General features: G+C 38.5%; 1 protein-coding gene across 1 annotated transcript in view; it reads left to right on the top strand.

The window, feature by feature from the left end:
• The window catches only part of CIP2A (cellular inhibitor of PP2A), a 30,106-nt gene extending 12,637 nt beyond the window's left edge, over nucleotides 1-17,469 (top strand). Inside the window, exons 13-21 of the mRNA XM_075168958.1 lie at nucleotides 597-715; nucleotides 5,562-5,754; nucleotides 7,939-8,013; nucleotides 8,097-8,207; nucleotides 8,967-9,163; nucleotides 10,840-10,953; nucleotides 13,447-13,529; nucleotides 14,061-14,200; nucleotides 15,325-17,469. Coding sequence (XP_075025059.1) covers nucleotides 597-715; nucleotides 5,562-5,754; nucleotides 7,939-8,013; nucleotides 8,097-8,207; nucleotides 8,967-9,163; nucleotides 10,840-10,953; nucleotides 13,447-13,529; nucleotides 14,061-14,200; nucleotides 15,325-15,495 — 1,203 coding nt within the window. The 3' untranslated portion in view covers nucleotides 15,496-17,469. The remainder of the gene's footprint in view (nucleotides 1-596; nucleotides 716-5,561; nucleotides 5,755-7,938; nucleotides 8,014-8,096; nucleotides 8,208-8,966; nucleotides 9,164-10,839; nucleotides 10,954-13,446; nucleotides 13,530-14,060; nucleotides 14,201-15,324) is intronic.
• Nucleotides 17,470-18,055: the final 586 nt, after the last annotated feature.

The following is an 18,055-nucleotide window of genomic DNA, read 5'->3' as shown; positions in this document are numbered from 1 at the left end:
GTTTAAAGGTAGCAAACTAGAAAAAAGCTATCACAACCATATAATTATTTGTGGGGTTGGTTACTATTAAATATATACATCTAATTTGTGACTTCGCATAGTCAAAACAGCTTCTGGTAACTATTGGTCAGATAGTACCCTACCAATTTATTTTGTAGGTGGAAAAGTAACCCAGATAGTCAAACACTTCATGCTGGTTTGGAGGGGTTTTTTTCAAGAATGGGAATTGTGTAACTTAATGAGTAGCAATGAGTTTCTCACCCTCAGGAAATCCTTATAAAACTTAAGCTTGTGACCCTTGATGATGGAAATCAAGCACTTGAAAACTTGAAAGAATTAAGTAGTGTCTTTACCTGTTGTGTTGGCTTTAATGGGAAAACATGTTTCTAAATACTCCAAAGTGTAAACTATTTTTAAAATTACTTCTCTTACCCTTCTAAGTTTCTGAGCCTGAAGTCAATGGAAACTTTAAGAAGGTAGCTTAAGTTTTGAATAAAACACTTCTGTGCTTGTAGGCCTTGATATTGTGATGTCTGGGTGGTTTTTTTGTTGTTGACTGTTATATCTTGTTTTGACCAAAGTAGTTTCTTTTTTAGGATCAACGCTTGATTACGCCTTTGACATTTGCTTTAATATCAGACCATAGAGAGCAAGTCCAAGTGGGACTTGGAATACTGTTTGAGGCTGCACCCTTACCAGATTTTCCTGCCATAGTGTAAGTTTATTTTTGTGGTAGTCTGGTGGGATTTGACATTTTTATGGGCTTAGTGATGTTTCTTGGCATATTACTTTCAGTTCACCAGAGACAGAAACTTTAGAAAAATTGTCTTTTTTTCTTTATCTGCAGTTAAGAGACGGTAGTGATCTTGGGGCCAGAGGAAGTAGTTCAAATGCTGATGGTATCCAATAAACATCAGATCCTAGCAAGCATAGTAGTGACTGACTTCTGTCCTTCAGGGTTCATTTTTTTGAATTCTGTTCTTGAAACTTTCTACTCGGAGTGTATCTAATATTCTGACTGACAGATTTCTCTCTCCTCTCTCTACTGAACTTTGTCACACATGTCACACTTCAGTTTGTAAAGCTTTGCTTACCCTTTTGCAGTAACTTCAAAGAAAGAACAGAATAGGATAAGACACAGGCAGATGGCAGTTCAGATAGTATTTAAGGTGGTCTAAGTGGGGGAAAAAATATTGAGAAACTCTATTTGATGGAGTCCTTATTTCTGTGGATGTAATAAAACAGGGAAAACCTTTTTGGCATTTAAGCCACTTTTCTCAAGTGAAAGATTTGTAACGTAACTAGCTTATCTTGGAACAGTGACTGAATTATTACTTATATAGGGGAAAAAAATAAAGGAAGATGACCTAACCAAATCATGGTAATTTGCCTCATTGTGGTTTTGTGGTTGTTTTTGAGAAAGCTTGTGAAGATAGTGGCATGAACCGGAACTTTAAAAACCAAACAAAACTAAACAAACAAAACTCCTCACACTGTAGGGAATCATACTCTTTTCTACCATAACCCAAAAATAGGCCAGTGATAAGAACACGGTAATAAGAGTCTAAAACTGTGTTCATCCTGAAAACATCAGTGCTGTTTTTATGATTACCAAGTACTATAGGACTGTATATCAATAATATCAACATATCTAGTTAGCTGTAGACTTTAGGAAAGAAATATGAGGGGGAGCATGTGTCATTTAAGTAGAGGAATGTCTGTAAAACCATCAAAACGGGTACAAAATAAATTTTGAAAGCTGAAGCACCAACCCAAATAGAGTTTCAGAAGAGGCATGCAGGTCCCGATATCTTGGGCTGCAGGGAGTGTTTGGGACCTCTTACTAAGGCTGGGGCAGTAGGAGATAGTCTTCTAGCCTGCAGGAGGTGTGCAGTTGCTGAGGATCTGTGGTGCCAAGTAAAGGAGCTGCTGGAGGTCAGCAGCCTGCTGTATCAGAGATGATGAGGAAGAGATTGACCAGATCCTTCAAGACCTTGCAGTTTCAAGTGCCTGAGACCCCAGATGTACCAAAGGAGGGGCAGACAGAGTCTATGCCTATTGGGTTGGGAAATGGAGACTCCTATGATGGCTGGAAGCCATGGGGACACAGGTGATGTTCCCCTCGATTCTGCCAGGGAGAGGGGAAGGACTTGAGGAAGAGTGGACAGATTCTGTAGGTCAACAATTGGTTGTGCAGCCAGTGTCAGAAACAGTTTTGGTTTGGTTTCCATGACCATGAGACTGAGGATCATGGACTGGCCAACCTGCTGAGGAGACCTTTAAACTAAAAGTGACAAGGAAGGGGAAAAGATGACCAACAATCAAGTGAGGAAGTGGTAAACTGGGTTGGAAAACAAAGGGGTTGGGTTTATGTGAACAGGAGGAACCTTACAATCAACACAATAAGGCTAAAGCTGCGTCACCCCGATACGCACATAAATAAGAGACTGCCTACAGGACAGTATTGTGGAGGAAAAGCCCTCATACTCTTCCTGGGAAATCCGTGAGGTGGGGTGCCGCTCTGAAATGCTTGCAAAATAATGCACACAACATTGGGAAGAAACAGGAGAAGTCTGCATGCAATTACAGGGCTATGGAATCACAGACCTGTGGTGGGATGGCTCGTATGACTGGAGTGCTGCAACGGATGCATACAGGATCTTTAGGAAGGATGGGCTGGAAAGGTGAGGAAGGAGAGGTGCCCTTTTTATGAGAGAGCAGAGGGAATGCATGGAACTCTGCCTTGGGATAGATAAACCAGCTGAGAATTCATGAGTTAGGATTGGGAGGCAGACCAAAATGGGCAATGTCCTAGCGGGTGTCTGCTACAGACTGCCAGATCAGAAAGAAGTAGACAACTGGAAGAAGCCTCACATTCACAGGCTGTGGTCCTTGTAGGAGACTCTAACCACCTTGATGTCTGCTGGAGAGGTAACACAGTAGGATCCAAGCAATCCAGGAGGTTTCTGGAGCACATTGATAACCACTTCCTAACACAGAGTATTGAGGAGCTAATTACTACCAAACAAGGAAGAACTGTTTGGGGATGTGAAGGTCAGTGACATCCTTGGTTGCAGTGACCATGAGAAGGTGATGCTCAAGTTCCTAAGAGGAGGGAACAGGGCAAAAAGTAGGATCGCAACCCTGGACTTCAGGAGAGCAGATCTTGGCCTTTTTTTCCATGATCTGCTTGGAAGAATCCCATGGGATGCAGCCCTGGGGAGAAGCGGGGTCAAGGAGAGCTGGTTGGTTGATATTTTTTTTTTTTCTTTCCCCCTCTCCTGCCCCATCCCCTTTACCCCTTCTCCCCAAAGGATCATTTTCTTCAAGGCCTTAATGGGCCATCCCATTCTAACGAGCAGAAAATTGAACAAACGTGGTAGGAGACCTGGAAGGAGCTCCTGACAAAATTAAAATATAAAAAAGAAGCATACAAGGGGCGGAAGCAGAGAAAGATGACCTGGGAGGAATATAGAGAAAGTGCCCAAGTACACAAGGAATGGGGTTAGAAAAGCTAGAACTCACCTGGAGTTGAACCTGGTGACTGATATGAAGGGCGACAAGAAAGACTTCTACCAGTACATCAGCAGCAAAAGACAGTAGAAAAAATGTGTGCCTTTCTGCTGAATGGGGCAGGGAACCTGATGACAAAGGACATGGAAAAGGTTGATGTACTCAATGCCTTGTTCACCTTGGTCTTCACTGGTATGATTTGCCTTTGGGAATCCTAGGTCCCTGAGAGCAATGGGAAAGTCTAGAAGAAGGAAGACTAACCCTGGGTGGCAGAGGATCAGGTTATGGAACATTTAAACCAGCTGGACACATACAGAAGTCCATGAGGCCTGACAGGATGCATCCATGAGTGCTTAGGGAGTTGGCTGATGTCATTGCAAGGCCACCCCAGATTATATTTGAAAAGTCACAGTGATTAGGAGAGGTTCCTGAGGACTAGAAGAAAGCAAATGTAACTTCTGTATTCAAGAATGGTGAAGATGATCAATAGCGCCCTGGACTGCGTTAGGAAGAGTATTACTGGCAGGTCGAAGGAGGTGATCATTCTCCTCTGCTCAGCCCTGGTGAGGCCACATCTGGAGTGGTGTGTCCAGGTCTGGGCTCCCCTCTACAAGAGGTACAGACATACTAGAACGAGTCTAGTAAAGAGCCATTAAGATGTTTGAGCATGTGTCATACAAGGTGAGACTGAGAGATCTGGGGTTGTTAGTTTTGAGAAGACTTGGGGGGATCTTATCAATGTGTAAAAATGTCTGATGGAAGGGAACAAAGAAGATGGAGCCAGAGTCTTCTCAGTGGTATCCATTGACAGGACAAGAGGTAGGCACAAACTTGAAACAGTAAAAAAACTTTTTAATTTCTTTAAATATAAGACTCCCCTTTTACTGTAAGGGGAGTCAAACACTGGAAAAGGCTGCCCAGAGAAGTTGTGGAGTCTTCATCCTTTGAGATAGTCAAAACTACTGGACATAGTCCCGGGCAACCTGTTTAGAGCAGCAGAGTTGAACTAGATGATCTTTAGAGGTCCGTTTCAACCTCAACTATTCTGTGATCACATGATTTTGTGGACATAGGAAACATTTTATAATGGCCAGTAACAAATACTTTGGCAGGAGAATGAAGGATCTGTACAATCCAATATGTCTGGAGTTGTACAATGGAATAGCCAAATAACATGTCTATAAATGCAAGTTAAAAATGGGCTCTGTTCCCTTAGGAAGCAATTGAGACAGCACTTCAGTGAAGTGGTTGGGATAACTTAGTAATTAAGGAATTTATCGAGAGGAAAAGATTTTTTTTGGCTGGTGCCTCAAAAATCAGCTCATTTGGCTTCTCATTCTCTGATTTGGAACATGTCATTAGTAGCTGCCTTGAAAATACCAACCACAAGCTACATACAGACACTGGAGTATAGGTACTGTAATTATTTATGTCTAAGCTTTTGTGTTGTCTTCCTTGTAAAAAATTTAACTGATTGCACTTCTATCTGCATACTTAGATGTTTGTTAAAACTTACAAAATGAAATGTGCTGTGCTCAATATAGTAGTATAAAATAGCATCACAGACAAGGAAAAACTAAGGTTTATTGGTAGCCCTCTGCCTTTTCATGATTCAATCTTCTTATTTTTATGCCTAATAAAAATCCTTACTCAATACCTTTGCAATCTTCCTACTTAGAAACAGTGGCCTAGTTAAGTTGAATAATGATGTGAAATAACCTGTTTCTCAGGCTAATAAGAGACAAATGATCTGATCTGTTCTGCTCAAGAAGAGCTGAACACCATGTCCTTTCTGGCAAGATACTGCATTTGTTTCTAAAGCCTTGACAGGCTTTCATTTTTTTTTCTATTTTCTGTATTTCTGGACAGTTTGGGCACGTGCCTGATGCTACATCTTAATGTTATGTGATGATGCAACTGTGACTGTTCCCCGTAGTCTATTTTCAACAAAAGAGAAGTTAATTATATTATGAAATTGTTCTCATCTTCAATCCTTGCAATGATATTTGTAGCAGGTTGTTTCATTAATAGCCTTTATGTTTGTACAGGCTTGGTGAAAGCATTGCAGCAAATAATGCTTACAGACAACAAGAAATGGAGCACGCATCAAAAAGAATCCAAATGCAGTCACCCGTGGCCAGTGTTACTTCCGTGAGGTGTTCTTCATCCTGTCCTTCAAGTGATGAATCCACAACTTCAAATATTCAGGAATTAATACAAAAACTTCATTCTGGACTAGAGGTTAGTAGAATTTATATACTGTTGTTAAATATTTGACACTTTTACTGGGGAGGACGGAAATTAAAATCCAAGTGTCAGGCTATAGCACATGTATCATTTGAGTTCAATTTAGATTCCCACCTATTTAGAATGTGCTCCTTTTACTAAGCTCCTTAGCAGAATTCAATGATGATTTTGTGCTGCATCAGAAGCTGCACTCCTTATTGAGACCCCCTTTCTCCAGTGGGTTGCCCACACTCTTCTAGCTGTCAGATGTGGAGGCAGGTGTGAGATATAGTTGCAACTGCCTAGACTTCCTGAGACGCATACAAGGAGCCTCCTCCCCCCTCTTCCTAAGAAATAGCCTGTGATAAAATAGAGATGATAAGCTGCTTTATAAGAGTATGATGCATCTCTTGGATGCCTAAACAGGCATACGAACATTTTCCTTTTCTTGCCTGTAGCTGACTCTTTAGCATTTGCAGTTCAATTTTTGTGGCCTTCTTGAAAAGGCACTATTATTACTTCAGAAGAAAGTTTTTGCTTCCCTCTGCAGCAACATTCATTGTGAATGAGACACTCAAACAGGCACGACATACAGTGCGCTTCTTTGCAAGCCATGCTGTCAGATACTGAATATATTTCCTCTTCTGCTCAAAGCAAGTTAGTTGCTTTGTAGCTGCTTTAGATTGAGTGATGGATTATTGCTCCTATTTTCTTTTGACTTAAAAGAACAGTATGCAAATTGGGAAAATTAACAGAAAGTGCCTGATAACGGCTTGATATCTGTATTAGAGGCATTGCCTCTAGCTTTAGCTTTGCAACCCTCCTCTCTCTGTTGTAACTGATAAGAATGAAACCAAGCAAGCTACCAGTTCCAGTCAGCTGCTAGAATAATAGTGAAAATGGCCAAGTGAGTCTTCATCAGCTTACTTAGTACTCTGTCACTGGATGCTCCCATTGATCATCCTTTTCAGGACTGTACATGACAGTCTGTAGGTGTGCTGCTGTGTATGTATTAATGTAAGTCAAAGCAGCCAATGGTGCCTAACTGCACTAGTGCAGCAGCTTCCAGTAATGTGACAGATTGTAAAGCTGCTTCGAATTTTGAGGGGAGAAAGTTGTTGATGAATTGTTGAGTGAATCTTTTCTTTGACCTTCTAATTAGTAGAACTTTCCTTTAAAAATCAATATACACATTCACTTAAAATACCCAATACTTCATCTCTGTGTGTGTTCCGTATATTGTGTGAAGCTCAAATGTGTGTAAAAACATAATCGAGAAAACACTTTTAATAGTATTACTATACAGAGAGAGTGAAGGGAACTTACAGAAGCTTTTCTTATAGTAGTAATATCTAAAAGGACATAGAGGTAACAAGTTCGCAAGCAGAAGAAGAAATTACTTGTTTCCTACTTCAGGGACAGGAAAATGAGCTGAGAACTGGAGCTATGTGTGGGCTACTGTTATATGCAAAAAAATTCTTACATGGTGGTTCAAAATGGTGCAGAGCTGGTAGCTTTTCAGTAGGTGTTCATTGTATGAACAGCTAGGATAGCTTGCACTTGCTTATGCATCAGCATATATGAACAGCTGCTCAAAACTGGTGTTATAGTAGCACTGCTTAAGAAAAAATATCGTAAAATCACCAAATAGTGTTCTCACTTGACTTGGGCATATATTTTAATAAACACTTAGCACTTGTGCCATATATGGTAAACAAATCTCCTCTAGTAAGTCAGTGGGTTAACATAGTAAGTTCTGTTCTGGATAGTATCCTTTCAGAACAGCTTTCCTGGGCCTCTTCTGATAATCTGTATGTTGAGAAGGCCACAGAGTATGAACAAGGATTTTTAGCCTTGTGCATTTCATGCTGTTAATATTAGGGCAAATTACTTACGGTCTCTCATAAGGTGACTGCTAATTCTCTAGCAAAGATTAGACCAGGGGGAACCATTTTAGAGTGGTGATGTTACCTTTTCATAGTGCTGAACAGATAGTCTTCTGCAGAAGAATTCTGTTCAGCCTAAATACTTCAATTATTCACAATCTTTCAACAAAAGTCAGGTGGATGCATTTCAGCAGACAGTCCAGGTATAAAAATAAGAACTTAAAAAGCTAGTGGATAGGTGGAGTTCTTTAGGTGCACGTTACCTAAGTAAATACAAATTTACAGTAGCAGTAACTGGAAAACATTTCCACAGATGAAGGAGCCGATTGCTGATATGAGGATCTCTGACATAATGGATGTCTATGAGCAGAAGCTGTCGGCATTAGCAGTGAGTACAACCTAATGTGTATGGGTAGATTGCTGTCTGTACATTCAGAAAATGTTAATGAAAAATGTTCTTCCAACGTACAGTCTAAAGAAACTAGGCTGCAGGACCTTCTGGAAGCAAAGGCATTAGCTCTGGCTCAGGCTGATAGGCTGATGGCTCAGTACCGATGTCAGAGAGCCCAGGCTGAGTCCGAGGTAAGTAGCAGAAGCTCTCCTCTGGGACTCTGGGGTGGGACTGAGTAATAATTGTCTGGGTAGCTTTAACTGTGGTTGCATGCGTGGAAAGTCTATACTGCTTAGCTGTAAGCCATACTTGCAAGTTAGTGCAGTCTTCATTTTCATCATAAACATCCTGTTTTCCTCTGGATGTTTTCCTTTGGAACAGTTTTCTTTAATGTCCTTTCCCTGACAGAAAGTCAACAAAACTAACCTACTGTACTGATTGTTTGTTAACCATTAGTGTTAATTTAATGGTAGTAATCTTGAAAATGAATAAAGCCACTTACTAGAATTCTATATAGAATTTGCTGCTATATGAAGAATTTTCCTGTTTGTGCCTTTTAATCACTTGTCAAAGATGAACTTTCAAATAAAGCTTGCTTCTGTGGGGTATGTATTTGAGATGTGCATTGAAAACTCAGAATCATTTCTATTCTTTAAAGGTTATAATGAAGGTTGGGCTGCAGATTACTAAATCGATAGCTAAAATGTATCATCTTGTACTTTATTCTTCCATCTCCCCTCACACTATCTATAAAGGGAGCTAAAGGAATTTAGTGAACAAATTAATTTGTAGTTAATATTAGGTGAGACAAATCCTTTTCTTAATGTAGCTGGTAGCATTTTAGTGTTAGATCTATGGCCTCTAATATGCCTGTTACAAAGTGACTTGTGAAACAGAATTGCTTGTAATTATGGGGGTTTTTTTGGTGGGGGGTGTCTTTCCACTCAAAGGCAAGAACTCTTGCTGCAGTGTTGAAGGATGCAGAACGAAAAAATGAAGAACTTAATGATTTGCTGAAAGCTCAGCAGGTAGAATCTGAAAGAGCACAGACTGATATTGAACAGCTCTTTCAACACAACAGGAAATTACAAACAGTTGCTGAAGAACATGAAATACTGAAAAAATCCTCTGTCGATCTTCTTCAGAGGTAAGGCGCATAAGACCTCTAAGCAAATACTTCATATTCAAAAAGCGATGAAGCCCTTTACTGGGCTAAGCACGTTAGAAAGGTAACATTACATGCTACTTCATGTTTTTAAGTGAAAAATTCATTATTTTTTCTTTCTTTTATATGCTTGGCAATGAGGTTAACTTAAGTCATTCAAGAAGTTAGTATGTTAAATGGATTGAGAACTGAAATTGTAGATGTTGAAGGTCCAGTTCAGGAAATAGTGTGAACTTTGTATAAAAGGGAGCATTGTTCTCTAAGAAACAGAATTAACAATGCTTAGTTTCTATTGGTGTTATACCATACTTTCGGCTTCTTTCTTTGATCTTACATGCTATCTTGATGACATGCTATAAATAGTCTGGAGAAGCAACTAATACAGTATGTCTGCATAAGGTAGGAGCTTACATCTTTGATCACTTCTGTAGCAAATTTGAGTCAAATTAGGTAAAAATAGGTAGGGAGGAAGGAGGCACCTTGTGTGTCCTGAATTATTTACAAGCATTATTTCTTTTAGGAGAGAAAGCTAAAAAAGGACATGTGAGACACAGAAAGTACATAGAGATAGAAACTATTTATGAAAATAGAAAATGCTTTGGAAGCATAAAGGCTTAAAAGAGCTTTGGCTTTTCAGCTGACATGAGCTGGTCTTGTCACTAGGTGTCAGCAAGGAAAAAAAGCTGATAAAATTGAGAGCAAGTTTCTTGCTTAATAATGGGAGCAGGCATTATATTAGGCAATTTTGAAAGTATATTACTGCCCATAAGGGAGTCATTGAGGGAGTAAAAGTATATAAAAATTTTGTCGATTATGGGGTTTCTTGAATAAGTATCTAGTGTGGTCACTGTGGAAGTGCCTTCTTTTTTGCTTGAATTGTATACAGCCATACACTCTGTGAAAATGTATTTGATTAATTTATGTGAAACAAAACAGCCTCAATCTAGTATCTAATAGTTGTAAATTCTCCAAAATAGGAATAAAATAGCTTTCTGATTCTTACAATGTGTTTATAAAGCAAAAACTTGCTTTCTAAACAATTTGCACACTTTAAATATACTGTTCCTTAAAAACAATCAGATAACTGACATCAGGGGAGAGAATTTTCCTTTTGGTAGGAAAGTGGAAAAACATTTGCTTAGAGCATGAGATCTGCCTCATAAACTTGTATTATTGCATTGTCTTCAGTATGTTCAGTTTTTAGTATCGCCAGACAACTGGAGGTCATAGACTGACTCAAAGGGTCCCTTAAAAGATGACTGCAAGTAGCTAATTTATAAGAGTTTGTGTATGTCAAATTTCTAAAGGCATCTGTATGTTTTGTCAGTTCCTAAGTTTTCTACTGGAGGAAGGTTGCTTCCTGATCATTAATAATTAAGCATATGTAAGGGATCCACTGAAGCTTGGCTTGTTTTTTTTTTTTCTTCCTCCAAGTATGTTCATTTAAAAAACAAAACAAAACAAAAAAAACCCACATAAACAAACAACAAGCTACGACCAAAAAATCCTCAGCCAAACCCCCCCAAACCACCTTGCTTTTAGCTTGAATGGGATGATTGCACACATGATATCAAGGATTTTTATTTGACAAACTATTAAAGTAAAAGCTCTTCAAAAGTACTTATACCCTTCAACCATAACTCCTAATTCTTTTGTAGGTTTGAAACAACTGAAAGACAATATAAAGATCTACAGATTACATGCAATTCACTAAATAAACAAATGGAAGCAATGAAGAAACTAAATGAATCACTCAAGCAGCAGCATGACAGGTAAGTTCAGTTCAGTCTTTTTAAAGCAAATTAAAGATAAACAGTAAAACTAAACAGCACTTTAGTCTCAATTCTTCAATTGTGCTTTAAGTAACATCCGAGAAGTGGAGTTAGAGGAAGCAAAAGATGCTTCAGTGTTGCATTATATGGGTATGTTAGACGAAAATTCGTAGTAGTGACTTTGGTGGTTTATTTTGTTTGTTCCTGTATTGGTTGGGGCAGGGAGGAATACCCACAGACTTCAGCGACAGTAGGAATTAAAAACAGCAATGAAGACAACCCAATTCCTGGGTGCATTTGAGGAGGGGGTGGGGAGGTGTCTTTTTGGTTGTTGTTGAATTCTTAAATGCTGTTATCACGCAAAGATTTTCACATATTCCCTTTTAGCTTGCAAAGTGTCTCTGTAATGTTACTAGATCAGAAAAAGAAAAGTAACCCTTCTAAACTAATACATTTAAAATTTATATTAGAAATAGTGATGGTTGGTATTCTGTCTGTGGTATAAAACATCATTCCTCAACCATAAAACTAGCATTACTTATGTCGTCTTGAGGACTAAATATAATTCTTTTCCTCCTTAAAATAGAGGTCTGATGTACCTTTCGCCAACACAACAAAGGGAATAGGGTTTGTAATTGAGAAATTTTATTTAAATCTTAATTTTGCAGAAGATATCTTTAAAATAGGCTCATAGGCAGGCCTTGTATTCAGTTTAGAAATAAAATGCTATTCTTGGTTTTACTTGCAAAGTTCACTTCATCCTTTCGGGCTCTTGCCTTGTCAGTAATCAGAACAGTCCAAATCACTATCTTAAGTTGTGATTCAAATGGAAAAAATTTCTTACCAATACATTAGTTTGCTACTGAACAAATTTGGACACTTACTTTCACTGGTGCAATATGCAGCTCAGTGTAACTGGGGAGATATTCTGATGAAAGCTGCCCCTTTTTAAAGGCAGGTCAGAGGAGCAGTTATTGTATAGATATTCTTGAACTGCCATGAATAAAATGGAGACCATGGAAATACACTCCGCCCTCTCTTGCCAGAGGCTGCAGCTTAGAAACTGGTAGATAGGAAGTGGATAAATAAGAGTGACAGCAGATGCCATATAGGCAAGGCAAGTGGCACTTAGAGTATACTTTAGAAAGTAGCCTAGCTAGTAATGGAAAAAGTAGACTAGCTTCACAGAGTATAAAGTGCTCGGGTTACAGCTATAATGCTGGTAGATGACAGTACCTATATATTAAATGATCGTGGAAACTAAATATTATTCATAGAATCATTAAGGTTGGAAAAGACCTCTAAGATCATCGAGTCCAACCGTCAACCCAACACACCATGCCCACTAAACCATGTCCCTAAGCGCCTCATCTACACGTCTTTTAAATACTTCCAGGGATGGTGACTCAACCACTTCCCTGGGCAGCCTGTTCCAAGGCCTGACCACTCTTTCAGTAAAGAAATTTCTCCTAATGTCCAATCTAAACCTCCCTTGGCACAACTTGAGGCCATTTCCTCTCGTCCTATCGCTAGCTACTTGGCAGAAGAGACCAACCCCCACCTCGCTACAACCTCCTTTCAGGTAGTTGTAGAGCGCGATGAGGTCTCCCCTCAGCCTCCTCTTCTCCAGACTAAACAACCCCAGTTCCCTCAGCCGCTCCTCATAAGGCTTGTGCTCCAGGCCCTTCACCAGCTCTGTTGCCCTTCTCTGGACACGCTCCAGCACCTCCATGTCCTTCTTGTAGTGAGGGGCCCAAAACGGAACACAGTATTCGAGGTGCGGCCTCACCAGTGCCGAGTACAGGGGCACGATCACCTCCCTGCTCCTGCTGGCCGTACTATTTCTGATACAGGCCAGGATGCCGTTGGCCTTCTTGGCCACCTGGGCCCACTGCACTGGGCACTCTAACTAGTGAGAACTGCAGCAGACCTAAATATGGGCTATGGTGATATCTTAGGAAATGGTTGGTTTTGCTAAGTGTTGCAAGACAATCTGGAAGATGTTCAGAATGGTACTGGAAAAGCTTTATGCATAGATGTGCTTGCATGGATAATACCCGAAACAGGTTTTACTAATGGTATTGTCAATTCAGGAGCATACTAAGAGCTAAAAACCCAGCATACTCAATCGCTAATGGCAGTGAATTTTGACTTGGGTTGAACGACAACTTCAGTTCTATCATGGTATTTTGAATGCTTTGTGGCTGTAATCAAATGCAACAGTAACTGGTGTTTAAGCTCCAGGTATGAATGTTTTCAGTAGTTTCCACCATGTGTCCGTGATCAGAGAAGGGAAATGACTGTTTCATGGGGGGGAGGGGGGGTGGGGAGGAAATAAAACCTGTACTCACATCCTGCAAATTCATAAGTTTGTTGATTTGAAGCTCCTGACAGCAATTGGAAATGATACAGAAATCATTCTAGCTTCTTAGGATAAAGAAATGGTGGCATATCTCACTTTGATCATTAAAATTTATTTCACTGCAACTTTAGGACTGCTGCACAGTTGGTAGAAACCGAAGATCACAGAAAAGAATTACAGCAACAGCTACAGGAGAGAGATGGCAAAATAGCGAGTAAGTCGCTTATCTAAAGGTCGCTGAACCTAGAGAACTAACTGGATTAACTAGATGTTGTTAAGTGCTCTAGATAAGCAGCTATATCTTACTAAGTAACTTGTAAATCTTAAAGTTAGCCAGGGATACATAATTTAACAGTTGAATGAAACAAATATAGATTTTTGGTTTTTTGAAAGGCTATATGAATGTGATTTCCCAGACTATGTGGACTTCACTGAATCTCTGCACAGCATCATATGTCCCTTCTTTTTGCAGCATGTCCATTAGAACTATTTTCTGTAGGAACTGCAAATTACAAGAGCTTAATTTTACCTCTTCTGCAAATGACTGGAAGCAACCACTAAAACTTAGCAGTAGGTGGCACTACTCAGTAATTCAATTAATAGCAGCCATGTTGAGTCCAAAAAAAAAAAAAAAAAAAAAAAAACACAAACCAAAACAACCAATCAACAAATTTGTTTCCCAGGCAATGCAGTATCTCTTTTCTAAGTTTGCCAACCCATCTTTTAATGTGTTTGTTTTCTTAAGCCTTGCAACAGAAAATAAAAGTTCTGGAAGAAAAACTGACAGCTCAGCAGAAAGAAAAAAGAGATATGGACCAAACTATAGATGTTCTCAGAAAGGAATTAAGTAAAACGGAACAAGCAAGGAAGGAACTGAGTATCAAGGTAAGGAATTATTTGCAGCTGCATTCTAGAGACTGGAATTTTAGATATCTATATAACTGATAGAATTGGTAAATCAATATTTCAGTGGTAAAATGGCTAAAGAAAGTATAGCAGTCTATGTAGTGGACAAGAACAAATTACCTCAGCTTTAACTGTATACCTTTTGAGTAGCTTTAGTTGTATACCTTCTGAGTTTTGAGTAGCTGAGCTTGAATTTAAGTGAAAAGAAGTTAGGGTTCGGTTCTAATGAGGCTATATGAGGCACGGTGTGTGAGTACATAACGTTTGGAAGAAGGCGGGGGGGGAGAAACACAACCCAGCTGTAGTGCAATATTAAACAAGACAATGTAGCACACTCCTCTTCAGTAGTTTTGACTACTGTAAAATGTGGATTGGCTTACTTTTCTTACCTTTGTCGTGTCCTGAATTAAGGTACATATACTACATATGTACGCACCAAAATGCATCTGATTTTCTTTTTGATCTTTGAAATTCTAATAAAATATCTATTTTTATCTCTAAGAAAAATAGTGTATTTTTTCAAAACAGAGACCAGTTTGGCTATACTAAGTTAACCGGGTAATGTTTAAAAAACAAAACAAAATCTCCAAAACTTCAGTGCAACCTGTGCGTCCTTGCCTGTAAACTCACAAGGCAAAGATTCATTTTACATGCAAACTGATCAGCAATCACAAAGTGTGCAGCCTGGCAAAGCATTTGCTGTATTTCCATTCTCTGGAAGCAAAGTCTAATCTCTCCAGGCAATATTATCCAGTATATAGCAAATATTTCCCTTCTTCTTGGTAAATATTTACTGGTGTGGGGCTTGAAATGAAATGTGGATGGCTTAACTGTGGACACTTCTGCTTAAATAGGACAATGATAACATGGGGGTTGGTACTTTCCCATGGCATCTAACGTTTTGAACTGGCAGTAGCTCTAATCATTCATGTGCACCAAATGTATAGCTAAGAAAGATATTTCTGAAACAAGCTTGTGATTTTAAAACCGTGCTTTTTAATTACTTGCTTAAATTCATCACCAGGCCACTCAGCTTTCACTGTATTGTGTATGTTTTTCAGTTGATAATGGAGGAAATTATAACATTTTGTTTGTTTCTGCAGGCATCTTCTCTGGAAGTTCAAAAATCCCAGTTGGAAGGACGCTTGGAAGAAAAAGAGGCACTTGTAAAACTACAGAAGGAAGAATTGAACAAACACTCCAATATGATTGCAATGATTCACAGTCTAAGTGGTGGGAAGTTAAGTGCAGAAACGGTGAACCTCACTTTGTAGGGCTCTGTTATTAAGGTTTTAGTATCTTATACATATGTATGAATATATGTAAAGATTTTTAAACTTGAAGCTAGCATACTATCTGGCTTAAAAAAAAATCTAAAATTAAAGTAGCTTACCTATAAATTGTGAAGAAAAGGTAGTAATTGTGGAAGTTTTGGTCTAGAAAAACCTGAGCAACTATATAGCAAATAGGTCTTCTGATGGTCTTGGTAGAACTATTATCATCTGTATTGGGAGCTGAATGCAACTTTTGTTGGTGACTAACCTTCCTCAATATATATATAGGGAAACATAAAGCAAAACAGGAGTCACTGTCAACTTTTTTGTCTGTATATTCTTCTATTGGCTGCCTGGCAAGCAGTGTGCTTCATAGGTTAAGCACTTTTATAGTTTAATCTTGTTAATTTTGACTCTTCTGAATACCATTATTATTTGTGCAGTGTTGCTTCCTGATGTCTAAGATACAAACATAAAAATAAAATGGATTATATCAATTAGAACATGTTACATTGAAAGCTGTATTTATCACCATATTGGTGCAAGTGCTTCATGTAGTAAATATGTGGAGGCATTTCTAATTATGATGAGATATGAATTTGAGCAAGTAGAACACCACATCTGAATGACTTTTCAGCAAATAGCATCAATTAGGGAAAGCATACTAAAATGAAATATGTGAATGTACAAATATTTCTTAAATACTAGATAATACTTTCCTAATCCTGCACTTCCTTTCATTCTTTAAAAAAGATCTGCACTTTTTTGACAGTCCTATCTGGTATATGCTAGCTATTGTCAGCATTGTCACTTTCTACTGTACACCAACAGGATTTCATGTGTTGTTCATAGTATAACTATTTAGGTAACTTTGTTTTTTAAAAAAATGTAGTTTCATATGAAAGACTAGTACTAGAATTTGATGCACGTTTTTGAGTGGCAGAACACTGTTCTTAGTTTACATGTGACATGAATAACATGTCTTTTAGCAGTTGGCAGAATTATTTCATTAGTATCTGTATTTTGATAGAACTACCAGAGCTTTGGGTGATCTAATATATATCTTTTTCTGTAGCATTACTGCCTTTATTTGTATCTGATTTGTAATGACTAGGTTTTAAAATACTGAGATTCTTTGTTTTTTCAGTTGTATAATAGATGTGTCTTACTGAATCTGTTCAACTCATGTCTAAGCACAGGCTTGTGCATTCTGTTGCCATTATACAGACAAATTGTATCTATTTTAACCTGTTCCTATATTTTTTATAACTTAATCACAGGTAAGATTTAAAGACATTGTTCTGGTCTCTGTGAAGACCAGGGGAATAAAAAAAAAATATAATTGCTCTATTTTCTGTGTTTTATGTATTCTCTTAAGTGAGGTAAATTATAGGGATGACTGCCAACTTTGTGCACAATACATGCAGTTTGGTTGCCTTTTTGCATAAAATGCAGTTATTGCTTAGGAAGGTCAAAAAAAAAAGTGTTATCAGAATTGCTGAGGTGAGGGGTTTTGTTAGAGTTTTGCAAACTCAATTGGGAAAGAAAGCTTCATTAACCATAAACTTTTACTTCAGTCTAATGGGTTAAGAAATTTGAATGTCAAAGTAAATTTGCAGACATGGGTTCATTTCTATTAAATCTCTTGGTTATGGGGAAAGGCTAAGTAAATTTTTTTTTTTTTGCTCCCTTTCTGCCAGAAACTGCTCATGTAAAGAAATTAAAGTAGGAAATGTCAAGCATGTTACTAAAACTGATAAATGCTGGTCTGACTTTGTTTTCAAGTGGTGGAATGGGAGGGCAAAAACATCAAGCTGCTCACCAGAGTAAGGTTATGCAGTAACCAGAAAATGGTAAATGAATTTTTGGAGTTTACATGATAGAATCCACAGTAATAAGCGTGGTGTATAAATACTGATTGTTTTTTCTTCCCCGGGAGAAAAGTGCCGCTTCAGTATGCCGTTCTAAGCCAAGTGTTGCTGAACTCTGTTGGGTTGCATAGCAAATAAATGCATGGACACATCAAGCTACTTTGACAGCATTTCTGCGTTCTTTCCTAGCAGTGCTTTTCCAACTGGTAATGAATAGTGGGCTAATGGAACTAGCAAATAAATTGATGTCTGTTTAAAATTTTGTTCAAAGCATACAGTGCTCTTCACTGTAGAAAACCCTGTAGATTTTTACACTGAACTCATGCAGAGAAATAGCTGTGTTCTGGGGTTTTGCTTTTAGGTGTCTTGATATTATCAATGTTGAAAATAGTTCTGCAATAAGGTTCTCTGTACAGTTTTAATATTCTTGCTACATGCTGTATCCAATATGCTATTGGACTTTGTTTTTTTTCTTTCCCCACAGGCTCCCTCATTTAGTGCAGAGAGTAGCTGGCACCAGCACAATGAATAGCTCTTCAGTACAGTCGATTTTTAATTATCTGTGTATTATGTCAGGTTGTCAATTGCCTGTTTTATAAGTGCAGAGACTCTTGAGCTGTCTTAGTTCAGAGCAACCTCATGTCTCAATATCGGGCACTCTAGTAATTCTTATCTGAAAGTAGCTGCCT

Source organism: Calonectris borealis, chromosome 1, assembly GCF_964195595.1.
Source record: "Calonectris borealis chromosome 1, bCalBor7.hap1.2, whole genome shotgun sequence".
In the NCBI taxonomy this organism is placed as follows: Eukaryota; Metazoa; Chordata; class Aves; order Procellariiformes; family Procellariidae; genus Calonectris; species Calonectris borealis.
The sequence above is the reverse complement of the archived record's forward strand: the minus strand, read 5'-3'. Positions and strand labels throughout refer to the sequence as shown.